The sequence below is a fragment of the Anser cygnoides genome, chromosome 1, assembly GCF_040182565.1.
Source record: "Anser cygnoides isolate HZ-2024a breed goose chromosome 1, Taihu_goose_T2T_genome, whole genome shotgun sequence".
Lineage (NCBI taxonomy): Eukaryota > Metazoa > Chordata > Aves > Anseriformes > Anatidae > Anser > Anser cygnoides.
Window position 1 is genome coordinate 182,616,832 of NC_089873.1, and position 26,385 is coordinate 182,643,216.

General features: G+C 43.4%; 2 protein-coding genes across 4 annotated transcripts; one reads left to right on the top strand and one right to left on the bottom strand.

The window, feature by feature from the left end:
* Positions 1-6,425: 6,425 nt before the first annotated feature.
* NUDT15 (nudix hydrolase 15) lies at positions 6,426-9,410 on the top strand. 2 transcript variants are annotated; one of them, XM_066988851.1, is made up of 4 exons: positions 6,426-7,002; positions 7,091-7,281; positions 7,510-7,695; positions 7,838-9,410. In XM_066988851.1, the coding sequence occupies exons 1-3, from the start codon at positions 6,755-6,757 to the stop codon at positions 7,653-7,655; spliced, it is 585 nt and encodes a 194-aa protein (XP_066844952.1). In that variant the 5' UTR covers positions 6,426-6,754; the 3' UTR covers positions 7,656-7,695; positions 7,838-9,410. The 2 variants fall into 2 exon arrangements, with proteins under 2 accessions (XP_066844952.1, XP_066844945.1); XM_066988844.1 differs by having other exon boundaries at positions 7,510-9,410.
* A 2,789-nt stretch (positions 9,411-12,199) lies between these two features.
* MED4 (mediator complex subunit 4) lies at positions 12,200-20,871 on the bottom strand. 2 transcript variants are annotated; one of them, XM_048046572.2, is made up of 8 exons: positions 20,718-20,871; positions 18,723-18,789; positions 18,209-18,379; positions 17,777-17,834; positions 16,750-16,836; positions 15,430-15,561; positions 12,746-12,963; positions 12,200-12,330 (listed from the first exon to the last, which is right to left on the bottom strand). In XM_048046572.2, exons 1-7 carry the CDS (start codon positions 20,813-20,815, stop codon positions 12,791-12,793), a joined length of 786 nt encoding a protein of 261 aa, XP_047902529.1. In that variant the 5' UTR covers positions 20,816-20,871; the 3' UTR covers positions 12,200-12,330; positions 12,746-12,790. The 2 variants fall into 2 exon arrangements, with proteins under 2 accessions (XP_047902529.1, XP_047902528.1); XM_048046571.2 differs by having other exon boundaries at positions 12,200-12,963.
* Positions 20,872-26,385: the final 5,514 nt, after the last annotated feature.

Genomic DNA, 26,385 nt, shown 5'->3' on the forward strand with positions numbered 1-26,385 from the left:
CCAGATAATAAATTTGTAATAAAGGTAAGGTCAAGGCATAAGCAAAGATGAAGTAGGCTAACTTTTGCAAAAATTCCCTTCTTCATTTGGAAACTCTTAAGAAGCAGGATTGTTTGTGGAAATTACAGTAATTCAGCTGCAGGAGAGCAGTCTTTATTTCTTTTCCTTACTCAGTATTCTTCATAGCTTCCTTGCTGGTCACTCCATCAAATCACTAACTACTCTGACAGCCAGTGGCACACTACAGATAATGTGAACCCTTGCCCGCTTATTTTCCAAAGATTTCCTAACCAGGAAGTTCTCTGGCATTATCTATTCTACAGCTGTGTAAAAAGGAAGAGACCAAGCTCAGAGACAAAGCCTGGAGCGGAAATCAGGCCATGTGGTACCTAACCAGCAACGCCGCCAAGTCAGCCCTTCTTTCATTTCCTTACACTTCCATAAGCTCAGGCAGGCAGATCAAGTTCATTTCTCCTTCTGCAATGGAATCTACTGCAGTAGATAAACATTGCAGCACTGAAACATGAATCTTTACCATAATAATGCACTGACTACACCTTCAGGCATGAATCCTAAGTTTTGGAGATCTCCAGATCAGAGATACATAGCTCAGGGTCAACATTCATCAAGTTACTTAGTTCATGCTAAGTAAACTCTCTATTTGCAGGTAAGAATCAGTGGAAGACATTATCAAAAAGTACCTGCATGGAATTAAGAATTAAAAATTAAAGGTATTCCTTTTTAGCAATTTGGTATTTTTTTTTCTGTTGTTGCTGGTTTCTGTTTGTTTGTGTGTGTGTGTCTGTTTGTATGTTTTGTGACAGCATTTAAGCAAAACCTGCTTTCTCACCAATCTTCTTTCACTTTCCATGATTACAACTGAAATGTATTTTTTGAACTTTAGGAAGTTCTAGACGGAGATGTACAAAGTATCAGATCTGTGGTATTCTGAAAGGAAAATAAAATTTATTTGACAAGCAATTAATTTTAATTATCAGTATGAGAGCATATTTGCTATTGCAGAGAACTAATATCAAGGAAATTAAATTAAAATCTCAAATCATAAGAAAGTAAATTGAAGCAGACCAGATGTATTGTCAGAAATCTAAAGTTATCACTAGTATTGCTGTCTGTCACGTATGTGACAGGGGGAAAAAAGAGTGGATTTCAGAGTCAAAAGACAATTTTTTACAAGTGGAAGTGCATCTTGGTTTAAAAACTTGCATGACAAACTATTAAATAGGAAATGACACCTGTCAGCTACTCTGTCATGTTTTACACAAGTAATGATAGGAATAATAAAGTGTTCTGATATATCTTGGAAGGATCTGGGTTCTCTTCTGTGAGAGCAAAGAGCAAGGCTTGTTTTACTGACATAGAACTAGACTCTGGTGGAGAATCCTGTTTTATCTAAAATCTCCAAAGCACTTATTGCACAATAACCCAGGAAAGGATTGCCAGCTTCATGCTTCATGCAAGACTCAACTTATAACCATGGCAGCAACATTTATGTCTGTTGAATCATGTCAATTTACCGACTGAATCTAAATGGGAAATGCAACAACAACAACAAGTTGCATTTGGTTTCTCTGCTTGTTTTGCCTAAAGCAGCTACTATTTTACTTTTGGACTCCCATATACAAAAATACAAGAAATTAAGCGTGTAGGTAACATTGGCATAGGCACTTTCATGTATAAAACTTTGCAACCTTTTTACTATAATGTGTATCTTTAGTGCAATTTCATGTTTTTAAGATAGCAAGCTTGAGGAGAAAAAAAAAAGGAAAAATGCCAATCATGAAATTCTAATAAACATGGATATCAGATACTCTCTCGTCATCACCATCTCTTGGAGGCAGCTGATGATAGCTTATTAGATCACGTCTCAGCTGTGCGGACTGTGTGAGCAGTTTTTTACTGAATACTCACTTGTGAAAGTGACTTAAATGCGCCTGCTTGTACTGAACATGGCAAGGGCATAGTCCTGATTTTTTTATCTGTGAGGCAAAACTACCTCCCAATTCTGACAGGTGGAATCATTATTTAAATCAAAAAGTGCAGACCTTTTCCTGGTTTTCTGTATTTTTGCAAATACTGAGTACATAAGTTTTTTCAGAAGAAATCTTATCTGTTGCCAAAATAGAATCATACAATAATCTAGGTTGGAAAGGCCATCTGCTCCAACCCCTTCCACTCCCCTCATGGCACTCTTTGCTTAAAGCAAGGCCAACTTCAAGCAGATCACTCAGGGCTGTGTCCAGTTGAGTTTTCAGTATCTCCAAGGCAAGAGATTGTGCAGCCTCTCTGAACAACCTGCTGTGGTGCTCTACCACTCTCACTGCCTCTCATCCTATCACTCTACAATAGCAGGTCAAAGTAAGTCTCCAGGAGACTCATGCTAGCTCCCAAATCAAAGGACTGCTCTCACTGCTGTACTAGGTGAGAGCCAACTCTCTGCACAGTAATATCACAGAACCATAGAATAATCTGAGTTGGAAGGGATCCACAAGGATCACCAAGTCCCACTCCTGGCTCCACACAGGACCACCCAAAAATCAGACCATGTGTCTGACAGGATTGTTCAAACACTTCTTGAACTCCGGCAGGCTTGGGGCTCTGACTGCGTCCCTGGGGAGCCCGTCCCAGTGCCCGACCACCCTCTGGGTGCAGAACCTTTCCCTAACCCCCAGCCTGACCCTCCCCTGTCCCAGCTCCATGCCGTTCCCTCGGGTCCTGTCGCTGTCCCCAGAGAGCAGAGCTCAGCGCCTGCCCCTCCGCTCCCCTCGTGAGGGAGCTGCAGGCCGCCATGAGGCCTCCCCTCAGCCTGCTCTGCTCTGGGCTGAGCAAACCAAGGGGCCTCAGCCGCTCCTTTGGGCACTGATAGCTTTATGCCCTCCTTACACCGTGGCACCCAGAACTGCACACAGTGCTGGAGGCGAGGCCGCACAGCGCAGAGCAGAGCGGGACAATCCCTTCCCTCACCCGCTGGCAGTGCTGGGCCTGATGCACCCCAGGGTACGGTTGGCCCTCCTGGCTGCCAGGGCACGCTGCTGGCTCGTGTTCAGCTTGCTGTGACCACAGCCCCCAGATCCCTTTCTGTGGGGCTGCTCTCCAGCCTCTCGTCCCCCGGTCTGTACGTATAGCCAGGGCTGTCCTGTCCCAGGTGCAAAATCCAACACTTGCTCTTGTTAAACCTCACGTGGCTGGTGATTGCCCAGCCTGCTGATTTGCCAAGATCTCTGCAAGGCCTCTCTACCCTCAAGGGAGTCAGCAGCTCCTCCTAATTTAGTATCACCTGCAAACTTGCTTAGTATGCATTCCAGTCCTGCATCCAGACCATTTATAAAAACATTGAAGACAACTGGCCCCAGAATGGAGCCCTGAGGAGCCTCACCAGTGACTGGCTGCTGGCCTGACATAACCCCATTTACTACAAACCTTTGGGCCAGATCCGTCTGGCAATTGTTCACCCACATAAAGTACAGGATTTTATGATTTACATGTGATAAGAGCTTAGTTATGTTTCAACTTAAAAAGAATGTACCATATATTTCCTAAGTTTTGGTGCTAATTTCTATCAAGGTGCAGCATGACAGTAATGGATGATTTATCTAAGGCAAAAAGACGACAATTTAGTAGAAACGTGATGAGATGTCAAGATTATGGAATAAACATAGAGATATTTCTGATACAGTACTAGTGATGAAACAGTTAACCGCGTTAAATTTTAATTATATATAATATATATAATTTCAGGATAACAACCATCTTCTTGAATGCAAGTGAGGGAGACTTCACACATCTTTCAAGCTTATGTTTCAGCCTGCTGGGAGGACTTCGATGTAATGCACTGCTGTTACATTCCACCCAGCTGCTCAGTGCCAGCTTTGCAATGTACAATTTATAAACATAATCCCTGTGCCTTCCAGGTCAGACTTCTGCTAAGCGAATGTGAACATATAGTAAATTCCACAGCTAGGGAACCGCACGCATGAGAGTCTCAGGAAGATGGATGTTTTCTGTTTTGTACAGCGTGTGCTTTTCTGACTTGGTTTCTGTATGTGCATTCTTAAAGAACGGCTGCATAGTCATTTCAGTCCAACATAAATCTTGCCTGTCACTAACATGGTTAGTTCCATCATTCTTGTTCCCAGCTGCTCATACTCTCTGTGCCAATTCAATCATTCATGTACCTGAGCTGTAAATCATATCAGGGAACCAATCCTGCTAAAAAATAGTAGGTTTTTTCACAGTTTGCAGAGTTAGGTTTGGCTTCATGCTATGTTTAATCTGATCTACTCTATTCTATGCCCTCCTTGTGCTGCCCAAAGCATGCTGAAAAACAAATCCACCAAAATGGGATTTTTTTAGCAGCCAGATCAGTTCACTCATCTGATTCACTGCACAGCCACTTCCATAACAGTGCCAGCATGAGAAACATGGAACAAGTGCTTGGGTCTGAAAACCAGGTGCCTCTTTCAATAGTAGTATGGACCTATGCTGGTTTAAATACAGAGTTTTAGCTGTGTAATTCACGGAAGTCCTGCCAGGTAAAGTATTAATAAGATTGCAAGAGCACATAAATCATAGTCTTGCAAGATTTTCTACATATCACTAAGGTGCGTTTTAACTTTCTAATTCTTGGTTTGTTCTCATCTCTTTTTTTCAGTGGATGTCTGTTCACCATCACACTTGTAAATACTGTTCTATATTTCTTTCATGATCTGTGCAAAACCTGAGGTGTTTTTTTTTTCTATTTACAAAACTTACAAAAAAATCTGTTTTGAAGCCCTGCAAAGGAAAGGACATGTCCTCCCTGTGATCAGTAGACTGGCAGAGGGAAGGAGAAAGTCTTAGCTGACTGATAAATAATCCAATTGTTTATAAGGACTATTAAAAATACTACAAATGTTTATAAGGACTTTTGACACTGTCCCGCACAACATCCTTGTCTCTAAATTGGAGACACATGTATTTGATGGATGGACCACTCTGTGGGTAAGGAATTGGCTGGATGGTCACACTCAAAGAGTTCCAGTCAACGGCTCAATGTCCAGGTGGAGATCAGTAACGAGTGGTGTTCCTCAGGGGTCAGGACTGGGACTAGGACTGTTTAACATCTTTGTCAGTGACATGGACAGTGGGATCGAGTACTCCCTTGGCATGTTTGCTGATGGCACCAAGCTGAGTGGTGTGGTCGACATGCTGGAGGAAAGGGATGCCATCCAGAGGGACCTGGGCAGGCTTGAGAGGTGGGCCTGTGTGAACCTCGAAGTTCAACAAGGCCAAGTGCAAGGTCCTTCATCTGGGCTGGGGCAATCGGAAATAGATGATCTTTAAGGTCCCTTCCAACCTAAATCATTCTATGATTCTGTGTTGGTTTTGTTTTGGTTTGGTTTTTATATATGTTACACATATAGTAAAATATTTGTAAGAAATGGCATCCTGCTACCATTCCAATAAGCATAATGATCATATGAGTATTTTTTGTATGCTAAATGATATGAGCAGAATGATAGTGGGCCACCCTCAAACTCATTTGTAAATGCTGTTTGGAGTAAGATACATGAAAATGGTTTACATTTGACACAAATAATGTTTTCATTCTTGTTGATGTAGTGCTGGTGTTTTAATATACTCTACCAGAATGAGCTTAATGGAGGAGGAGTTACTCTACCAGAATGAGCTTAATGGAGGAGGAGTCTTCTTTTTTTAAGATTATCATCTTGTCAACACGCAAATGACATAACTGACTGACATTTAACCTGGAGAATAAGACACTCAAGCTGTACTGGAAGACAAGATATAAATGAATGAGCTCAGTTTACAAAGCCACTTAGCTTGGGATTTTGCCCATTTTTTTTATTATTATTATTAATGTACTAATGCCTGTCATTCAGAGTGTGGGCTAAACAAACACTACAGCTAAATAAAACTGCCAACTACTGTTAAAGGGCAGCCTTACTTCTAAGACAACTCAGCCACATACTCCTGACATTTCCTGCATGCCAACACTGGGGCTCGCTTGATGCCATACCAATCCAGTTCAGGCAACTAAACAAATCCCACTAAAAGTAGTGACCACTTTTCAGTCAATTTGGCCACATCACCTTCATAAATAAATAAAAACATCTGTATAGAAGTGCATTTCAAAACCTTACAAAAAAAAACCAAGAAACTATGAAGTCCTGCAAAGATAAAATACTTCATATCCTTCTTGTGATAAATAGGCTAGTGAAGGGGGAAATATTGCAGTTGTTTGTAAGAAATATAAGTTAAATAAATAAGTTAAATAATTTTTTTTTCTTATATGCTGTATAGTCATTCTGTAAGAAAAAAGGGAAAACAAAGGTAAAAAGTGTTTGCATGAACAGATTTTTATTTCAATTTTATTAGTAAGGAACTGTTATTCTGCTTAACTATGGTTGTAATTTTGTTTTAAGTAATTTCTCATTGACTCTCGCCCAGCTGAAACCATGGGCTAACATACCAAGCCACTTAATTTCGAGAACATTTAAACACTTAACACTTAATTTGGAGAACATCTGGCACTGATTGTAGTAAGTGGATGCGTATGCATGTGGGATTTTCATGTTTGTTTTAGGAAGGCCCCGATTTGCCTGCCTTGGAAGCGTTTTAAGCGTTTCATGCTCCTCAACTCCCCGTCCTTGACTCCTGCGGAGGGGGAAGCCGAGGGGTGGCCGTGTGGAGGCTCCGCCTCAGGGAGCCGCGCCCCTCCCTGTGGGGGGAGCGCATGCGCACACCCAGGCCTCACGAGAAGGAGGAAGAGGAGGAGGAGGAAGAGGAAGAGCGGCGCCATCTTCTCAGCCCCCCCCCCCCCGCGGCTCCCATGGGCGACGCGGCTCAACCCCCGCGGCCGGGCGTCGGCGTCGGGGTGGTGATCACCAGCCCCGCGCACCCCAACTGCGTCCTGCTGGGCAAGAGGAAGGGCCGGCTGGGCGGCGGCATGTACCAGCTGCCCGGCGGCCACCTCGAGTTCGGGTAGGGGGCCGCGGGGAGCCGGGGAGGGGGCCGCCGCCCTCTGAGGGAGCCGCCGCCCTCCTCACGGTTTCCCCCCCCTTCCCCGCAGCGAGAGCCTGGCCGAGTGCGCCGCCCGCGAGGCGCGGGAGGAGGCGGCGCTGCGCCTGCGCAACGTGCGCTTCGCCTCCGCCGTCAACGCCGCCTGCCCGGCCGCCGGCTACCACTACGTCACCGTGCTCATGAAGGGGGAGGCGGAGCCGGGGGCGGAGCCGCGCAACAGCGAGCCGGACAAGAATGAGGGTGAGAGGGGCGGGGCGGGGCCTTATATAGGGGGCGTGGCCACGTTGGGTGGGCGGGGCCACGTTGGGTGGGCGGGGCCAATCAGAGTGGGCGTGGTCGTTGAGAGGGGGCGTGGCCATCGAGAGTTGGCGCGCTGGGGGGGAACCCACCGTGCATCCCTCCCTGCATCCATCCCATTTTGCTCGTTTATTTTTATTTTTTATTTTATTTATTTTATTTTTTCTACAGGATGGGAATGGGTGAGGTGGGATGAGTTCCCCCCGGCGGAGCAGCTGTTCTGGGCCCTGCGGTGCTTAAGGGAGCAGGGTTACAATCCTTTCAGCGAAGAGCTCGATCACCTGCAGGGGTACACGGGGAGCCACCAGCTGGCCTAGGATGGAGCTGCTTTATTTCTACCATGCTAACATCACCCAGGTGAAAATACTACCCTTAGCAAAGCCAAAAACTGCCCGGTGTTCCAGCGCTTCCACCCCTGTTGTCATTCCTTGAGGGCTCCCTCGAGAGAGAGCAATTCAACAAACATTATTAATGATTAATGTTTTCTTTTCTATAAAAGTCATAGGATTTTATCTGGTACATCTTCACGTAGATGGATAGCCCTTCGGAAGTCACCAAAACCATTCGGAGAAGCTTGGGAACGGTTATAGCATCGTGCCTAAGTGAAGCTGATTTAAGCCACTGTCTTGCTTTCAGTGTAAAGCTATGTGGTACATTGTGCTGCTTTCCTCTAATTATAAATCTTGGACCAATTTCTAAACTTTGCCTTGTTTCCTAAGTTCAGTTAACGTACTGTCAACGTCCCTACTGAAGAAAAATCACATTTTCCAGAGAATACCTTGTTTTCCTGCAGACAGTTGAAAAGCACAGTATTATAAACATGAAAAGGTTGCCCTGGCTGGTGGGGAATGAAGATTCTCTGACCCTTCCTGCCTTCCTACCTTCACAGAGGTCTGTTGGCAACCTCAGTGACGTGAGAATTCATCTGCAGAAGTGTTAAAGATACCTGTGGTTGATGTTCACTTCTGATCATAGCACTTAACACCTTACTGGAGAGGTGCCTACAGTGTTCTACCAGGCTGACGTAACTAACGTTGTGAAAACTAACCTCATTTATAGCTGTAACTATGTCAGACAGGTGCGCTTCTTTGCTGAAGAGGGTTGCCGCTTTTACACAGCATGGTTGGGTGTCATTTTTTATGGCTACTGGGATTTGATAGAATTCTTAATTTTCAGGATGATGTGAACAGATGATTAAATTGGTAGAGAATGAAGGAACATACATACATACACACACAAAACCAATGAATTTAAATGTTATTTTTCTACCATCTAACAGAATTTGGTTCTTTTCTATCTGGTCATTAGGATTTCAGCCATTAATTTTTGGAGAAGGATGGACTACAAATAAAAAAAATCAGAATTGCTTTGATCTTTTTCTCTTTAGGGTTCTTTTAGAACACATTTTCATTTCCTTTAGATATACTCATTGTAAAAATGATCTGAGATGCATTTAATTTCTTTTAAATAAACACAATATTGGAAGATTAAAATTGTCTGAAATTGGAATTGACTCACCAGTTCTTAAAGGAAATGAGATTGAATGGTTAAAGCTTTTCCTTACTTTACGCAGAGCCATCTCCATTTAAGAAAGTTTTTCTCCTGTGAAACAGGCAGAGTGATACAAAGTGTAAGGGTGCTGATGATAATTGCAAGCCTCCTATGTTGAATTCAAAGCATTAACTATGGGCAACTTCCCTTACGACAGATTCTCTGTGAAGCTAAGAAAGTAGATGTGGTTAAAAAGCAGTTTTGAAATGGAAGATATCAATGAAACTTTCTTCACAGCCCTATCTTTGTACAGAACATTTTTCTGTTGAATTCAAAAGTGGAGATTTTCATCCCAAAAGCAACTTAATGTACACTGAAAATTATTCTATTCAGCTGTCAACAAAGAGGCTGTAGGAAGTCGACAGATGTCCAGCCCATCTGTCCCAAAGAATAATGAAAAAAAAGAGTAATTCAAACAATTTAGTGCTGTTTTAAATTTTAGAAGGTATCTAAGTCCTGGTGGGAAAACCCAGGTCACTGTAAAATTGTTTGTATTGTAATAAATATTTCGTTACAGTTAACGGCTATATTCACTCCATGTGTTATAAATATGCAAGTAGTTACTGAAATTAGGACAGACAACATCTCCATATGTCAATTAGTGTATCCTTGCTAAGCAGACTGATTAAATGACAGCACATTACCACAATCAGTTGTCAACAATCCCTGGCTTGCCTTGTTCTGAATGCGTTTGGCATCTGCACTTCCCGCACCACACACCCTCCCACACACCCAAAAATTCGATGCTTGGTCTTTCAAGCTCTTCAAACTTGCTCCTTTAAACTAAATTTTAGGTTTAATTTGATTTTTGGTACATTTAAGCAAGTGAATACCAACATGCAGTTAAACCTTTGTGGTTTGTTAAATTGCTTGTCATAGACAGGATTCACCTCAACTGCGGCATTACAGTTACCCACCTTTCAGAAAAATGCTGCTGAACAGTAAGTACATAGTTTGGAGCACTGATGCAATGAAACTGTTTATCTAGGATGCAACTTAAATGCCAAGTCTCTTTTTATGTACTGACGTGGCCAGTGGGAAGAGCTGACTTCTTACCTATTTCTTACATGTAACCTACTGGTCCCATTTAATCCTTTAATACACAACCCAGGAAAACGTGTGGTCATTTCTTGAGTCTTGCTTCTGTTCCTTCTTATTTATATCTGGAAACAATCATCTAACTTCACAATATTTCAGTTAGTGAATCACATATGGACATATCAGACTTTTCGGGTTGACTGTACACTACACTTCTCACAAGTATTAATTATTTCTATTTGGATTTCATTCCAAGAAAAAAATGCTTCTAAAGAAGACGAAAGAGACTGGTGAGCTGTGGCTGTGTTGTAACGTGTTAAAGGTGGTGTCTTTAGAAGAAAACTAATCCCATGGTACAAAGCAGCAAGAAAAGTGCAGTCTGCAATATCATGTATGATTTTGATCATGCATGTTTAAGAAAAATGTTAACTAGAACAGGGATAAGCAAGGTTAATTAATGTGATTAAGAAAGGCCAAGCACATTTGGATTAACATAAATTAAAGGGGAAATAGTAAAGCTGTAGAGACATAGGAGGAGTAAACACCAAAGAGAAAAAGATGAAAGTTGCATAGAAGTTAAAATATCTATGTATATGCATCACTTCAGACTGCACAATAGAGGTGCAATCTTAGAAACTGAAAATATTTCCAAAGGAGTAGCTAAGACAAAACCAAATTCCCCCTCTCCCTTTTAAAATAAAAAACGCTGTCCAATGTTACGTGACTGAACCTAACCGAAGAGGTCATTTTCATTTCCACATCCCCATGGGACTCATACATGTGTTGGTCGTGTGGTAGCATTACTGACATCACTGAAGGACTGTCTAAGCAAATAAGGAAGGACTTGATTACCAGAATTTCCTGCAAGGAATACAAAAAAGTAGAGATAATTCTGATCTGTGCTTCTGGTAGCCTTGTTGCAGGGGAGGAACCTCTAACTGGCACAAGCAACAGTTTGCATAAGCAACTTTCTGATAAAATTGGAAAAATAAAAGTGGCTGTCATCATATGACTCCCTAAGCAAAACAGAACAAGGAAAGGAAAGCCAAGGGAAGTGACTTTGGAAAGATGAAAGAACGCTATAGCTGAGGCAGGAAGTACAGCTGCTGAGGTAAACAAATTAGCTTCTAAGGACTGCAAAAAAATTATAGGTGACAAGAATAACGAATCTGTGAGTACTTTGAATTGAAAGTAGCTGAACCTGAAGCGTGCCCCAAAGCATGCTATCTGTGGTGGTTTTACTCCACTGGGCAGTACGGTTCCACCACAACTGCTCTCTCACTCACCCTCTGCAAAGTGAAAGGGGGAAAAATACGATGGAAAGGGCTCAAGAGTTAAGAACAGGGAGATCACTCAACAATTATCATCACAGGCAAAACAGACTCAGCAGCTCCCCCCAGACCCCCTGCTCCTGCGTGGGCTCCTCTCCACGGGCTGCAGCTCCGGCCCGGGGCCTGCTCCTGCGGGGGCTCTCCATGGGCCGCAGCCTCCTCCAGGCCACATCCACCTGCTCCACCGGGGGCTCCTCCACGGGCTGCAGCGTGGAGATCTGCTCCGTGTGGGACCCGTGGGCTGCAGGGGGACAGCCTGCTCCACCAGGGGCCTCTCCACAGGCCGCAGGGGAACTGCTGCTGCCTGCCTGGGGCACCTCCTGCCCTCCTGCTGCACTGACCTGGGGGCTGCAGGGCTGCTTCTCACTCCTCTCTCCCAGCTGCTGTTGCACAGTTTTTTGTTTGTTTGTTTGTTTGTTTGTTGTTTGGTTGGTTTGGTTTTTTTTCCCCTTTCTTAAATCTGCTCTCCCAGAGGTGCAAACAACTTCACTTACTGGTTTGGCTCTGGGCAGAAGCAAGTCCCTTTGGAGCCGGCTGAAACTGCCCCTTATCTGACATGGGGCAGCTGCTGGATTCTTCTCACAGCGGCCACCCCTGAGGCCCCCCACTACCAAAACCTTGCCACGTAAACCCAACACACCATCTCCAGGATCCCAGGATGCCTGACCAAAAGTATCAGTGAGGTCTTGCAAACAGGCACGTTACATCACTGCCTCAGGATCCGCACTGTTAGGTGTGTACCTGCTAAGCTCAGCTGGAAAAGAGACGCTTTCAGCTGCTGACTGCTCAGCTGCTTTTAATACTGACATGGCACTTTGCAAAGGGGAAAATGAAATACAAACTTCTGAAACTCAATCAGAAATCACAAAAATACTGGCACAAAATGTGCTGACTAATGAAGTTACCACATCTGAGATTTAAGTTTGCAAAATGCAACAAAGTAGCATCAAAGGTGAATTTATTTATGACAAACCATTCATTATATATTACAATAATTACAAACATTTTTTTTTGCACCTTGCTGCCGTGTTTTTGTTCTCAGAACACAGTAGACGATCAAGAACATGGATTTCTGCAGTAACAAAAAAGATATTAAAATTACAAATTTTATGCCTCATTTCTGTGCCATAGAAAAGGCTATCATCAAAAGAGTAAAGTTACTAACAAACATACAAGGGGATTCCCCTTACACCTTTTTTCCCAGGAACTTTTGTCATCTAGCGTATAGTAAATATTTATATACACGTGCGCATCTCTTGCATACATACACATTCACACATTTACATAATCACTGGAAATTTGACTTCGCTCCTCCAGCAGAAAGCTCCCATTTTACTTGAGCATCTAATGGGGGAAAAAAATCTCAAGTCCATGATCTGAAATCAGTCACCCTTTTTTTTCTTGAGCCAGCTGTATCTTCTCCTTGCGCGGGACTGCCAGCAGAATAAAAGGGTATTGCAGTCGGTGACTAACAGCATCCAACCTACCTTCACCACAGGAAAGGTCTAGCAGGGATACTGCCCCCCATGTATCTAGTCTGAGTCACTGCTGCTGCTCGAGGAGTCTGTTGACATAACTTCTACATCATCTTCATTCTCTTTATTGTGTCCTGGAGGCTCCAACATGAAGTCATTACTGTGATTAGGAGGTAGCATGTTCATCGACATATCACTTGACTGCCAAGGATACTGAGGAGCGAGCACGTCTGGAAACAAGGGGTATAGTCAATCAAACTATCAGCTTTGTATGTCCACAAATCGAGTAATACAGATAAAATAGAACTCCAGTGTAAAATTAAAACCAATCTTAAAAACATGACTGATTCTTGGACAGTTGAAACACTCAAATAACACGTAGAGAACATCTCATGACGGAGCCATTCTATCACTGTAAAAGCCTTTTCTGCCAGAGAGGTCCATTTATGTAGGTGGCTCAATCTCTCACCACTCCACATCAAAACAGTACATATTCAAAAGGTGCTTTGAAGATGAAAATCTCTATAAGAACTGACTGAACAGGCACAAGCACCGGCAGTAATGAAAATGGTCGCCCTCCGTCAGTATGCAAAAAGAGATGAAAACATTAGATCAAAAACCAAATAAATACGTAAGGCGCATCACAGAAATCTAGACTTAAAGGTTTTGTCTCAATTTGGGTCAAACACCTTTGTTATCCTTTTTCCAACAGCAAATATGGTGCACCAAGGAGAAGACAGTCCTACTACAAAACTAGGGCCACAGTCAGCAAGGAATGCCCCACAGCACCCCAGCCGGTACGGCTTCAGTTGCCTCCATCTTCTCTCAAATCTATTCCTTCTTATCTCCTACTTCCAAAGCCCTCCTGTCCTGTACTCCTCATGAAAGTAAAGGGTATTCTTCCCCCTATAATGTGTGCATTATCTAGCTATACAAATCTGACTCACCACCAGATGTGAGGCCACGGTGCAGCCTGTATGCCAGTTCTCTGCCTGCTGTTGGAAAACCAACAATAGCACCGGGTGGTCTTAACCCAGCTGTGACGTTAGCCAGCTTCACTTGAACCAGCTGAGATTGTAAACTGATGGTTTACATCCTGTGGCCATGTTTTCAACACCAGAATTAAAGTATCATTAAACCTGGTCAAAAGTGTGTACTGAACAGCCTTGGAGCTGTGAGGATACCCAGCAGCCCAGTGGCTGGCTCGCAGACTCATTAAGGACTCAGCAACTGGACATTTCTCTGTAGAAGTCTCTGAAAGGACTCAATGCCATAATTAGCATTCTCAGGACACTCCCCATCACACACCAACAGATTGAGGATCCCTACACAAAATGCTGTGTCAGTCTCTTTCTTTTAAATGAGGTTTTTCCCTCTCACCTGACAGTCTAGTAATTAGAGGATTTCCCCTGACATGGGAGACCCAGATTCAGTTAACTCCTTTCGTTGAGTTCAAATCCCACTTTTTCCAACCTCTCACAAAAAAGCCCTAAGGAGTGAACTTTCTGTTCTTACAGAGACAACACTCAAACAAAAAAAGCAAGTCTGACATAGCACAGAGGAGCCGGCCAAAATGGGCTCTACCAAAATTTAGGGAAACATCCAAATTACAGCATGCTACAAGACACAATCTTGACACCTCTGACCACAGACCCATCTTCGCATTTCCCTGCTGGGTTGCTGTGAACAGACTTGAGGGCCCCATTCCTTCTCTGCAGCTCACTGACTTGAATCCTACAGGCTTCCCTATTATATCCAGGGCCAGAGGTTTAGAAAGGGAGATGATGCAGAACTTCAACTGACTTTCTAAGAAGTGACATGAGGATTAGACAGGTGACTGGAAACACAAACTCCAAGTTTATTGTTTCTCCCGTGGAGTTGCAATATAGGCATTTCTGTTGTTTGTGTTTGTTTCGTGTTTTTTTTTTTAATATTTTTTGTGTAATTTTTGAAAACAAGCTTCTCATAACACCTACAATAGGCTTAACAGGTAGTTAAGAACTGTTGCAGATCTCCTCTGATTCCAAACTAGGAATTTTTCCACAATTTAGTCTAACCATGATAACTTAATGCTGCAAAGCAACAGAACTACTGAATTCTTCATTAAGCTACTGCCATTTACCATTAAATTATATTTTAGCATAAATGAATGAATCCCACTAAAGTCAGTGAAAACGCCTTAGGCAATGCACTAAGCAATTAACAAATTAAACCTTAATTCCTGCACTCAAGGCACTGCCTCACCAGCGGTCCTTGCCAATGGCTTTTCAATCCAGAAATTCTAACCAGTGTTGCTATACACAGTGTAAACTTAAAGGAAAGCAGGGGATGACAATAAACCTCCTTTCTTCTGAATACAGCTTTCACAATTTCATTGTCACCACTGCTAAGACAAGGTTGCTTTGGAAATGCTTCTTTTTGATATGATTGAATATCATTTAGTTTACAGCAATCTAGAACAAGTGACTTGAAGGACAACTGAGGTTTTTTTTACATTGACTTAGTTCTAGTGTCTGCAGTGTGATTTAGCATGAAATAAAACGATGCAACTTCTAACTGTTAACTCTATTAACTAGTCCTTCACCGCTACAGAACAATGTTGGCCATAATTTTTGTTATTTTAACTCTGACTTGACACTGCCAAGCAACGTTTGTTCTGACAATAATGTAAGGGGGGGAAAAAAGGCTTCTCTTACCTGGCAGTCTGCCAGCTGCAAGTGCATCCCCTGGTAAGTGTCCATTAACCCCATTAGTGGATGGGTTGTTCATCTGACCCAAGAGGCCACTCCTCATTTCTAGATCTGTAGGATAGGGCCTACGTGGGTCCCCTTGAAAAGAAAAAAATTACTATTTAACAATTGCCTGGCCGACATTACCTTTTTCTCTTCAGTTTCCTGATTTAAAAAAAAAGTACTCTGGTTGAATCAGCAATGAGCATCACCCATGTTCTGTTAAAATACAAGACTTTCCTTGTTCATTCACACTTGGCACAAAAAGTACGTTTAAAAAAATAATCACGTTTAGAAGGTCTCTTTGCTCTCTCTGCTACTTCACAACTAAATAGCACGGGCAGGAGACGAACAGGTTGAGAACAGCCCTGAGGAGCAGGACTGTAGGGTACTCTTGGATGCCAGCTCCCGTTCAATTTTTCAGTGAGTACTTGCAGCCCAGGAAGCCAACTGTATCCTGGGCTGCACCAAAAGCAGCGTGGCCAGCAGGGTGAGGGAGGGGATTCTCCCTCTCTACTCTGCTCTTGAGAAACTCCACCTGGAGTGCTGCATTCAGCTCTGGGGACGCCCAGCATAAAAAACACAACAGGGACCTGTTAGAGCATGCCTAGAGGAGGACCACAGAGACAATCAGAGGGCTGCAGCACCTCTCCTATCAAGAGAGGCTGAGAGAGCTGGGGATGTTTTGCCTAGAGAAGAGAAGAGAAGGTCTCTAGGGAGACCTTCTGGCAGCCTTCCAGTACTTAAAGTGGGCTTCTAAGAAAGACGGAGAGTGACTTTTTACAAGGGTATATAGTGATAGGACAACAGCTAATGGTTTTAAACTGGAAGACTGTAGATTTAGATTGGTTATAAGAAATTCTTCACTGTGAGGGTGGTGAGGCACTGAACAGGCTGCCCAGAGAAGCTGTGGATGCCCCATCCCTGCAGGTGTTCAACGCCAGGTTGGATGGAGCTTTGGGCAACCTGGTCTAGAGGGTGGCGTCCCTACCCACGGCAGGGGCGGGTGGAATTAGGTGGTCTTTAACATCCCTTCCAACCCAAACCATTCTATGACTGTGACAACTACTGGAAAAAGACTTTCATTTTAGACAAGGAGGGTAGTTTCCAAATCTATCATAACATAACCCAACACAATGAAAGCCCTGCTTCTGTCTCCACCAACTACTAACATCCTCTGTAAAGAATATATACACTGGTGAGAAACTTCATTATGTTAAAACACTGTAAGGTCAGATACCAACTATGGTTTGTTATTAAAAAAATTGTCAGAAAAACGTTATTTACCTGGTACCCATGTCAGTGGGGCGCAAACAGCATTGCTAGCACTGATCCTATGGGCGTATTTAATTATTTCTTCAGATGAAATGGCACCTGGAAGAAGGGAAAGAAAGTCACTGTATTTTTTTGAGATTGCATTATTCAGTTATTTCAGAATATTGGATACTGTCACATTGAAAACATTAGAAATGTCATTTTGCCAAACATCAAGAGTATTCTTCGAACGCAATGACTGCTTAGATTGCTTGGGCTACACAAGAATGAGGGTTGCAGTGAACTGACTTTTCAGCCACAAGTTCAGTACGCCTTCCATGTCAACTGACTGCTCTTCAACCCTGTGAAAACAACACAAACTAATCTCTTCCACGTTGCAATTCAGCACTTCTGTTACGAAATTTTCTGTAGTAATTAAAATTTCTTTTTTTTTGGTAATTGTAGATTATACATGTAGCAGACCTTGTTTAATAAACACGTCTGCATTACAGGTACTAAAATCTTTATGAAAATCCTTGATTTTTTTTAGAAGAAAAATGACAAAATGATAAGAGGTACTGTAAATGAGACCAAAATTCAGTCTAGCTTGGCAAGTGCCACAGAGTAGCAGTAATTGATACACATACAAACCAGTATCACCATCTAATCAGTCTTTCATACACAATGTTATTGTACAAAATAAATGTTATTGCACACAAAAATTCTTTCCCTTGTTTAAGTATTTGGTCTGAGGCAATTTGCCTTTGTTAAAACGTTTATGTAAGCAGATACACCACTATCAGTCCAAGAAGAGCATCAAGAAACTTGAAATCAAGTCTAATATTAAGATATGTTTGACACAGAAAATAATTCATTTCTGAAAAACACATTCTGCCTTTACTCTGTTGAAAAGGTTTACAGGACCGTAATGAAGAGGAAATTTGTTTTACAGACAAAGCATCTGAAATCTGTGGTGACGATATTAAAAAAATAACTTGAGCTCAGTAGCAACTTTCTTTACATCTGTGTTTGTGTATTATGTACAATCATGGATACTCACCTTTTCTTGCCTTTTCAATTGATTTCAGCTTTTCCTTTGCTTGATAAACAGCTGTTGCCTAGTTGTAGGAAAAAAAAGAACTAAAACAAAACTTCAATACATCTTCCATTTGTATACTTCTACATTAAGTCAGCTCTGTGAATAAACTGTTGCATTTAATTGCATTTTGAGAGAGAAACTACTCAAGGAACATTTTCAAAATAAACAGGCATAAAGTAGGTTTGGAAGAAAATTACCATTATAAAACTAAACTGAATACCATGATAACTAGACAGTATTTGACTAACGAGAGAAAAAAAAACTAACAACACTAAAGCTCCCACAAAGTTTTAAATATTTAAATCTTCTCAAACTAACACAGCACTGCCTTCTCCAGAACCATCTTTTTCCCCATGTAAATGCTCAAAAGCAAACACATCATTAAGAGCTTACCAGAATATGCTCTGCTTCTTTCAGTTGCTTCTGCAGCTGCTGAATATCATTATCCCTCTTTTCTACTACCTTTTCTAAAAGCTGCATTTCGTGATGGATTTTCCCCTGGTCAACTGCCAACTTCATTAGCTCTTGAAACTCTCCATCTCTCTGAATCAGCAGCTCCAGGATCTATTAGACAAGAGTTTTGTACAACTTTTAATTAGCTCAAGTAACAACATACCCTCAATCGCGCTGCAAAGAACAACTGACATCCACAAGAGTATTTCTGTTTGTATGAAAAATGAAACCAAGTTTTTTGCTCTTTTTGCAGAAACAGCCTAGGAAGCACACAACAAATGAACAAACAAACACCAACATGAGGACCAAGAACTTTTTTAGTAGGGCCAAAGCCTCAGCATCACTATTGGCCTGAGTATTGGCATGGACGAAGGGAGAAATTAAAAAAGGGAAAAAATAAGTAAATCATAGTGCTTACCCAAACAAAGAACTACAATTAATAAAGTCAGTTTACCTGGCTCTCTTCTCCTGGTTGTGGAAGCTTCTGATTTCTTGAAATTGCCAAAATTTCAATTAGCTCCCTGAAAGAAAAACTGTGTGTTTATGCAATTTTCTAAGCCATTATTTTTAACTCACATCCCCATATTATCAAAGTATCTATATCATTATAAAAGCATTCATGTACTCGAGTATTTTACAATTTTATATTGTGGTGATGGCAGGGATTTTGCAACTAATTCTGTGAATAGTTTCACAGACTGGAAAATGTTCCTTTTTTTTTCTTTGAGCTCATGAAGTACTCGTGTATTTGTACTCAAAACGCGCTAAGTTCTTGCCAAACTGCATAAGACACAAGCAAAAGCTGAGGAAAAACAGCACAAAGAAATGCATTCATATCCTACTTTTACTGCCTTTGTTGCAAGAGGGCACGAAAGATTAATTTGTCAACATTATTTTTGTTCTCCGTTTTTCCTCCACTTTTACTGCAGAGCAAATATCACACTTGGGTTTAGAGCAATTACATCTGTGCTTTCATACATCTTCAGTTTGTTGTCAAACTACTTCTATAAAAACAGGTATTTCCACAACGGTATGCTAGCTGTGTATCAATCAGGCACAAACACTGAAAAATTGGTAATAACCCAGGGCTAGGTCAGAAGTGCTTCTCAAACAAACTTCTTGGTCTTGCTTCATGGTACCCATTTACTCTGCCACTGCTATGAAGAGCCATCAAGAACCTCAAAGGGGACTCACTAAACAAGACCATGCTGCAAAAAGGCATCTTGCTATAAATTTGGCGAATGTGTTTGCCTTCTAAGGCTATGGAAGGAAGTACAACACTGTGCATGAACAATTATTTATCCAAAGTAGAGTCATTGGAACAGCACCTATCCTTTGCTTGGGCTGGAGCAAGTAGCTCAAAACAGATATATGACTAATATAGTTGCGGGGCCATAATCTTAAGACGACAGCAGGTACTTTCCAAAAAGTCTGAGTAAAACCCTCACCAGCAAAGCTATAAACAGCATCTTGTCCTAAACACCAAAATCATTTAAAAGTATTACAGAATAAAGAAACTTGTCATTACCACTAAAGTATCAATCACACCTGACTGACACTGATAAAAGCAAACAAAATCTGTTGTAACTAGGTCTGGTAACACCATCAGGGCTGATGTTGTGGTGGGTCACAATTCTGTCTTGTGTTTGCCAAGTAAACCACACATGCAATTCAAAACTACACAGGGGCTATAGACTAGACATGTTGCCTTGTATCTGTGCCTACAGCCGTGCAAGTACCCATGACTGTGAAAGGCCAAGCCCTGTGGGGCTGCGACACCACTGATCAACAGGAGGATTGCCTAAAATACTGCTAAGGGATGCTCTGGAGTCATTACAGTAGAATAGTAGAACCAAGATGAAAAAAAAAAATGTTGTGATAAAGAGCACGTCTGTTTTTTTCCAAAGAGACTGGACATTCTCCAGCAACCTAAGGGTCACAAGAGCTTCTAAAACTTAAAATAACTAGAAACTAGTTATGAACTCAACTAGAAAGACAGTAGCAACTTAGCAGCATGGTTTCCTTGTGGTACCTGTGGTGGCCATGGGGAGTGAGCCAGCCCCACAGACAGCACGGGATGCTCCATCTTAAAAGTTTTCAGAAGCTCCTGCTCTTGTTGGAAGGAGGAAGATAATTAAGAAGCCGTTTAATTACGCTGCCAGCTGTGGCACACAACATGGTGGCCAGCTTGGCTGGGGCTAGCAGCATGGCCTCATAGCAGTCAGGACGGCCACCTGATCACCGAGATCACCTTTACCACTGCCTTGGCAATGACCAGAAAGGCTTAAACCACGCATCACCACCTACGAATGATGACTTTAGCATGATTTGCATTGAAAAATAAAAAAAAATGGAGGGAGGGGGCATGAACACACGCCTACCCTGAGCTCCCCGCTCGCTCCCACCTCCCCACACCGATGCGGTCAGCAGCGGGGGCAGAGCACGGTACCTGGCCAAGAGCTCCAGGTCCTCCAGCGCCGCCAGCAGCCGCTCCCGGGTGCTGCTCCGCTCCCCGCCGCCCGCCACCGCCGCGGCAGCCGCCGCCATTACGCTGCCGGCGGCGGAGGGCGCAGGCGCGCGGGGCGCATGCGCAAGGCGGCCCCAGCGGGGAGGGAGGTGCCGCCGCCGCCATTACGCTGCCGGCGGCGGGGGGGAGCTGCGCAGTGCGCATGCGCCCCAGCGGGGAGGGGAGGCGGGAAGCGGCTGAGGGGAGCAACGGCTCCCCTGAGGGGAGGGGGGTCGCGTCTGTGTGGGGACGCCCTCTGCTGGAGCTGGGGCGTTGTACAAGCGCCTGTGGCTCTGCTGAAGGGGTTTTGGGTCCCAGGGTTTCCACAGGAAAGCCTCCTAGATGAGATTCAGATGTACTCTAAAGGCTTAGAAAGCGAACGGCGAAGGAAGGGCTTGCAGCTTAGCATTTTTACCTCAGTGTCTGAGGGTCTTGATGTCTGAAAATCCCTTAGGTGCTCTATCAGATGGGAACAGTTAAAATTAAGTGGCTGACACTGAACATGTAACAAAACCCCAAGCTATATGTAGGACAGAGCCAAGAACACCTCTTACCTAGGCTTTCTGTCCCATAAGCACGACCTAAGAGGTGCCAAGAGGAGACACAACCTCTCCATGGAGGCTAACGGCACCTCTGCCCCCATTACCCAAGTCTACGTGCTGTGATCGGATGGTGGGGCAGCTAACATGCAAATCCTGCCCTCGATCCTGCTGGCAGCTGAGCTTTAATTGAAAAATACTGTTTGGCGTGTGTTTTTTTCGATGTTGCTGCATTGGGGCTGGTGCTGTAAACAGGCCGCTAGCTCTGGGTGGGGTCGTAAGTGAAGCCAGTGGAATTTTTTACAGTCATGAAACTTTTGGTAATGGGAAGACATGGAGACAGAAGGTGGAGGGCAGATGAGGGAGTGAAAACTAGTCCAGGGCCAGGGTTTATAGCAGGGGTAAGCACTTCCACAGAAGAGCACGGAGTCCCCAGGCTCCACATTCTTCTGTTGCCAGCAGGCAGCTGCAAAACCCGCCAGCAAACAGAGATTCTCTTCTCTCTTGGTTAAAGAAAGCACTAGATGAATGATAACATCTCTGGCTGTTCTGGCATTTACTCTGATTATCTTTTTTTACCTTCTGTAATAAGTATGTCCCTGAGAAATTTACACTTATTAAAAAAAGAAAAAAAAATGAAAGGCAAGAAACTCATTAATCAATGGTTCTTTAAATTGTGGTTTGAATAAACGATTCAGCATTATGAGATTTGTGATAAAGTAATGAGATTTGGCAACCCCGAGAAGAAGATAACTCTGCCAACAAGAGTTATTTAAAATTCGTTTACAATATACAACAACCCTCAGAGCCCTGATTGCAGATAGTTTGGGAATTCTCTTTAAACTACATAGCAGATAAAATCTCGCCAAATAGTTCCACTCTTTAAATAACTTTTGCTTGCTTTTTTTCCCCAGTATTTCAATGACTTTGTTCATGGAAGGATATAATCAGTGATGTTGTCTGGTTGTGCATCCACTTCGCTGATTTGTTAGAGTGTCTGTACGGGTGCAGAAACAGAAGGAAATAGCAGCTCCAGAAAATAAAGCAATCCTTCCACTAAATCATTTTCTTTCTCACATTCCTTTTGGCATCTGAATGATTTAGACCTGAAGGAGTTCTTATACATTTCAGGGCCGTAAGAATACTTTCACTAGAGCTAAAGCCTGCAGCATTAATCGGATGCCAGAACTTGACAGGCCAAGGAGTGAATATCTGTTGTAGGTGGCTCCTGCAAGCTGATTTTCCCTCTCCATCCTGCTGCCCAGGAACCTGTTGCCTCCCTCCCTTTTGACAGCAGCACTTCTCCTGCCCAACCGTGCCATCAGGCTTTCACTGGAGCAGACCCCCTCTTCCCAAACCGCTGACCTCCTCGAGGCAGCACGGACGTCTGGCTGTTTTCGGGTGCCCAGTCCTTCCCCTATCCTTGCCCTGTGGATGCAGCAGTGGCTGTGAAGTGCAGGTTCCCAGGCAAAGACTTAATTGGAGCTCCTGCCTCTACGTGGGAGGACAGGCTGAGACCAGAGGCATCAGGGAATGCCTCCCTGTGCTGAGACACAGAAAGGCATTCAGGCTGTGTCCTTCAGGACAAAGGGGAAGGCTGGGTGAAATGGGCTTGAACCCCAAATTTGCCCCGTGGGCCCACTGGTTGAAGTGGATGATTTGCTGAATAGGCTTCTGAAACAGCCATACAAAACAAGAAAGCCTCTGTTCCCCCAGTGTTGGTTCCTCTGTTTCCTCAGTTCTTCAGTGCTTTTGGCCTTCTTTCCCCTGAGTAAACTTTTTTTCATAATTGTGTTGGTTTTGAGCCAGCTCTGCTCCTTTAAAGCTTATGCCTTTCCTGAATAGCTAAGCATTGTTCCCTAATTTTCTTCAGCAGTCTGAGAAGATTTTATGTTGTGTGGCCATGAACGTATCTTTCCATGCACAGCGAGTTTATTGGACATTTCAGAGCTCTGTGATTTCAGATTGTCTTTTCAACGGTATATTGAACATATTATTAAGAAGCTGTTAGCACAAGCAAAAATAGCGCTTTTTTTATCCACTTAACTTGAGACTTCTCTCTTCCAGAATGGACCTTTAATGACTATCTGCAGAGCAAACTGATTTCTGTAGGTACAGACCCATGAGGAGCTGAGCTGATCTAATGGTTCGCCAGCCCCGAGAAGCAGAGATGCTGCTCGCTCCTCTCCCAGCCACAGATTTTCAATTTCCCTTAGGATCCTCCTTGGTGCTTGTCGTATGCTTCCATGAGCCCCTTTGAGTCAATTAAAAGCCCCCCCAAACAATTAATTTTGTTGTTGTCATCGTTGGGTTTGTTTCCTGTCGGGTTAGTGAGTGAAACCTGCTCATGGGCACACGGCCAGGAGCAGAAGGGGTGGGAGGAAGAGGGCGTTGTCCATGTAAATGGTAGGTCACCCAGCCTCATCTGCCTTCAGAGTGCAGTTTTATGTTTCAAGTATTTCAGTATGACTGTGGGTCAGCGCTGAAAAGTGCAGTCTTCCCCATCTCTCTCAAGCCATGCATTTTGCCTCGCTCCTCCTTACATGACTGAGAGCGCAGAGTGAATTGGGTGGCAAAGGAGTTCAATGGAAAAGCGTCACTGTTCTCGTGGACTTGTCTGTCTGAAGAGCTCGTTGAAGCAATTGGCTTCAGGGTAGCCGGGGCAAGAGGGATGCTTCCCTTGTTCCTAGTTAAGTGAAATTCATGCCTCTGATTCTTCTGGTCCCAGGATACTGCCGGGATTTAACTCCTCACTATTCACGAACTGGAGGATCCCTGTACCTTAGAAGTCGAGCTGTGTAGAGCCTCACGTGCAGAGCCCAACTCAGGTGTGTGTTTCAGTTTGCGCGTTTTCCAGGCTCCAGTGCTCTCCGGCTGTCGTCTTGTTTATGTATTCCAGACACTAAACACCAAGTGCTCGGTTGGTGTGTGGTGTACCACACCTTGAAATAATAATGGAAGATAGTGCCTCCATGAGATACGTAACTCCTGAAGGCTCTCAGGTGTCTGACCACGTGTAATAAAACAGCACAAATAAAAAGGCAGCAGGGCAAGCGAGAGCAAGGACAGAACAAATACTCACATCCACTTCCCCTAGATAATGTAAAAATAAAATCCTTTCTGTGAAATATAAACTAAAATAGAAATTAAACATCTTGAGCGCTGTTTGGGAGGATGCCACTGCTGTACTTTGGCCTGTGGAAAAGAGAATAATCATCCCTTATTTGTCAAGCTGTTTACACCATTAATATTTTTAAATGCCTCTAATAAAACATCCGTTTCTTACTGCTGTTTATAAAGAATTCTTTACTTCCCTGCTCCCTTTGGTTGGATAGCGATTTTAGACTGATGAGATAAGAGAGAGAGAAAAAAAAAAACAAAAAAGGTGTTTTTGCTTAGCCAGTGTGATTCAAAAATAGGCTAAAGATGAGGTATAAATAGATAGCGTTATGAGCCAAAGCTTATTTTTTTTGTGGAAGGAGTGTGAAACACTAGTACATATGGCCAAAACCAGAGTTTGGTACGCCATTCCAGACTGTTCCCGAACAAAATTAGCTCTGCTTTGTGCTATATTAAACTCGAGTTACACTGATTTCTGCTGGTGGAAATCTCGGCACGGAGCCCTCAAGACAGGAAAGGCACCCAGGCAGAAAGCAGTCGCGGCTTTCGGTGTGCCGGAGGGCTTCCTGGGGCCAGTGCTGCCTAGGAAGGAGGAGGTGTTGAGCGGGAGAGAGAATCAAAACTGGCCCTGGATAGCGTGGGGGGAAAAAATGACATTTGCAAAGGGAAAGCTTGCTTGACAGCTTGGCCACTAGAGATGTTCACAGTCCTGCCAAGCGTTCCCAGGAAAAAAAAGAAATTTGGGGGCAATTAAATATGAGAGCTTCTCCCTCACCGCGCTAAAGTTAACACTGGCTACTTCATAAAATAAAGCATCTAATTAGGGATAATGAGACTCCTGGGATAGCCCCCCAACACATATTAATGTTGAGCTTTCATTAAGTTAAACTTGTTTATTTGGAAAAAAAATAATCTTATTTTCCTTGTGGCTCCTGCCTTAACATGTTTACCAAACACTACTGGGACACTTACACAAGCTTCTCTAGAAGCCAGGCTGAAATTTACAGTTGTTTACTTCCCTTAAAAAAAAAAAAAAAAAAAATCCAAGGGCAGTGATGACAGCAGAGTCCCCACTCTCCCACGTGGTGAATTCCAACGAGGCTGATAGGAGTGGTAATTTGCTTATGATGAATTTGCTTATGATGAATTCTTCCCACACCTCCCTCATCCCTTTATTGTGCCCCACTGCCTGCTAAAGATAAAAGCTGTCACCTCTGCCCATTTAGACTAGGTCACCTGTCCTTTAACTGGCTGAGTTTGTCTTCTGATCTCCAAGGTGCTGCTCAAAGTTTCACCTGGTTCCCAGGAACGCAACTTCCAGACGGCTTTTAAATACCTGCAGCTGACACCAGCTCCAGCCCAGGAGGTTCAGAAAGAGCAGAGCACCAGCCAGAAACAGCGGTGTCTGGTTTAAATTAGCTGTGAGCGCTGAGTTCTTGGCTGAGGATAAAATTAAGATTTATTTAGAAAGCTACAAGAGCAGAAATGAAGGGGGGAAAAAAAAAAAGTGGTTTTCCTCCTAGCAGTTGGAGCTGGGAAGAGGTAAAATTCCTCGTGAAAGATGAGTCTTGGGAGAAGTGAGGCAAGCTTTTATTGGCAGCTGAGAAAACACTACGATAAACTATTCCAAAAGCAATTACGGGATGACTTGGACTGAGCAACCAAGCAGGATCCCATGGGAGATCCTGAAATCTGACTGACTACTGACAGTGCTGGTGCCACGTGAGACGAGGGGAGAGCGCGAAGCTCGTAACCCCGGGAAAGGCTGTTACAGTCGGTAGCAGTCTGTGCTGCGTGAAGACGGCCGCATGGATCTCTACTTCAGGACTATGGCATGTATCTGGACCACAACATAGCATTCAGAAAGCAACCCCGCTCTTCTTTTAAATGCTGGCAGATTTATCATGTCCGTGGATGTGTTGTTCAGTAGCGGTGGGGCCACGTGAGGAGTT

Coding starts and splice junctions, on each gene's coding strand:
- NUDT15 (XM_066988844.1), top strand. CDS start 6,755: ATGCGCACACCCAGGCCTCACGAGAAGGAGGAAGAGGAGGAGGAGGAA. Junction 7,003..7,090: donor GGCGGCCACCTCGAGTTCGG/GTAGGGGGCCGC, acceptor CCTTCCCCGCAG/CGAGAGCCTGGCCGAGTGCG. Junction 7,282..7,509: donor CGAGCCGGACAAGAATGAGG/GTGAGAGGGGCG, acceptor TTTTTTCTACAG/GATGGGAATGGGTGAGGTGG.
- MED4 (XM_048046572.2), bottom strand. CDS start 20,815: ATGGCGGCGGCTGCCGCGGCGGTGGCGGGCGGCGGGGAGCGGAGCAGC. Junction 16,837..17,776: donor AATTGAAAAGGCAAGAAAAG/GTGAGTATCCAT, acceptor CCCTTCTTCCAG/GTGCCATTTCATCTGAAGAA. Junction 15,562..16,749: donor CCCACTGACATGGGTACCAG/GTAAATAACGTT, acceptor TTTCTTTTCAAG/GGGACCCACGTAGGCCCTAT.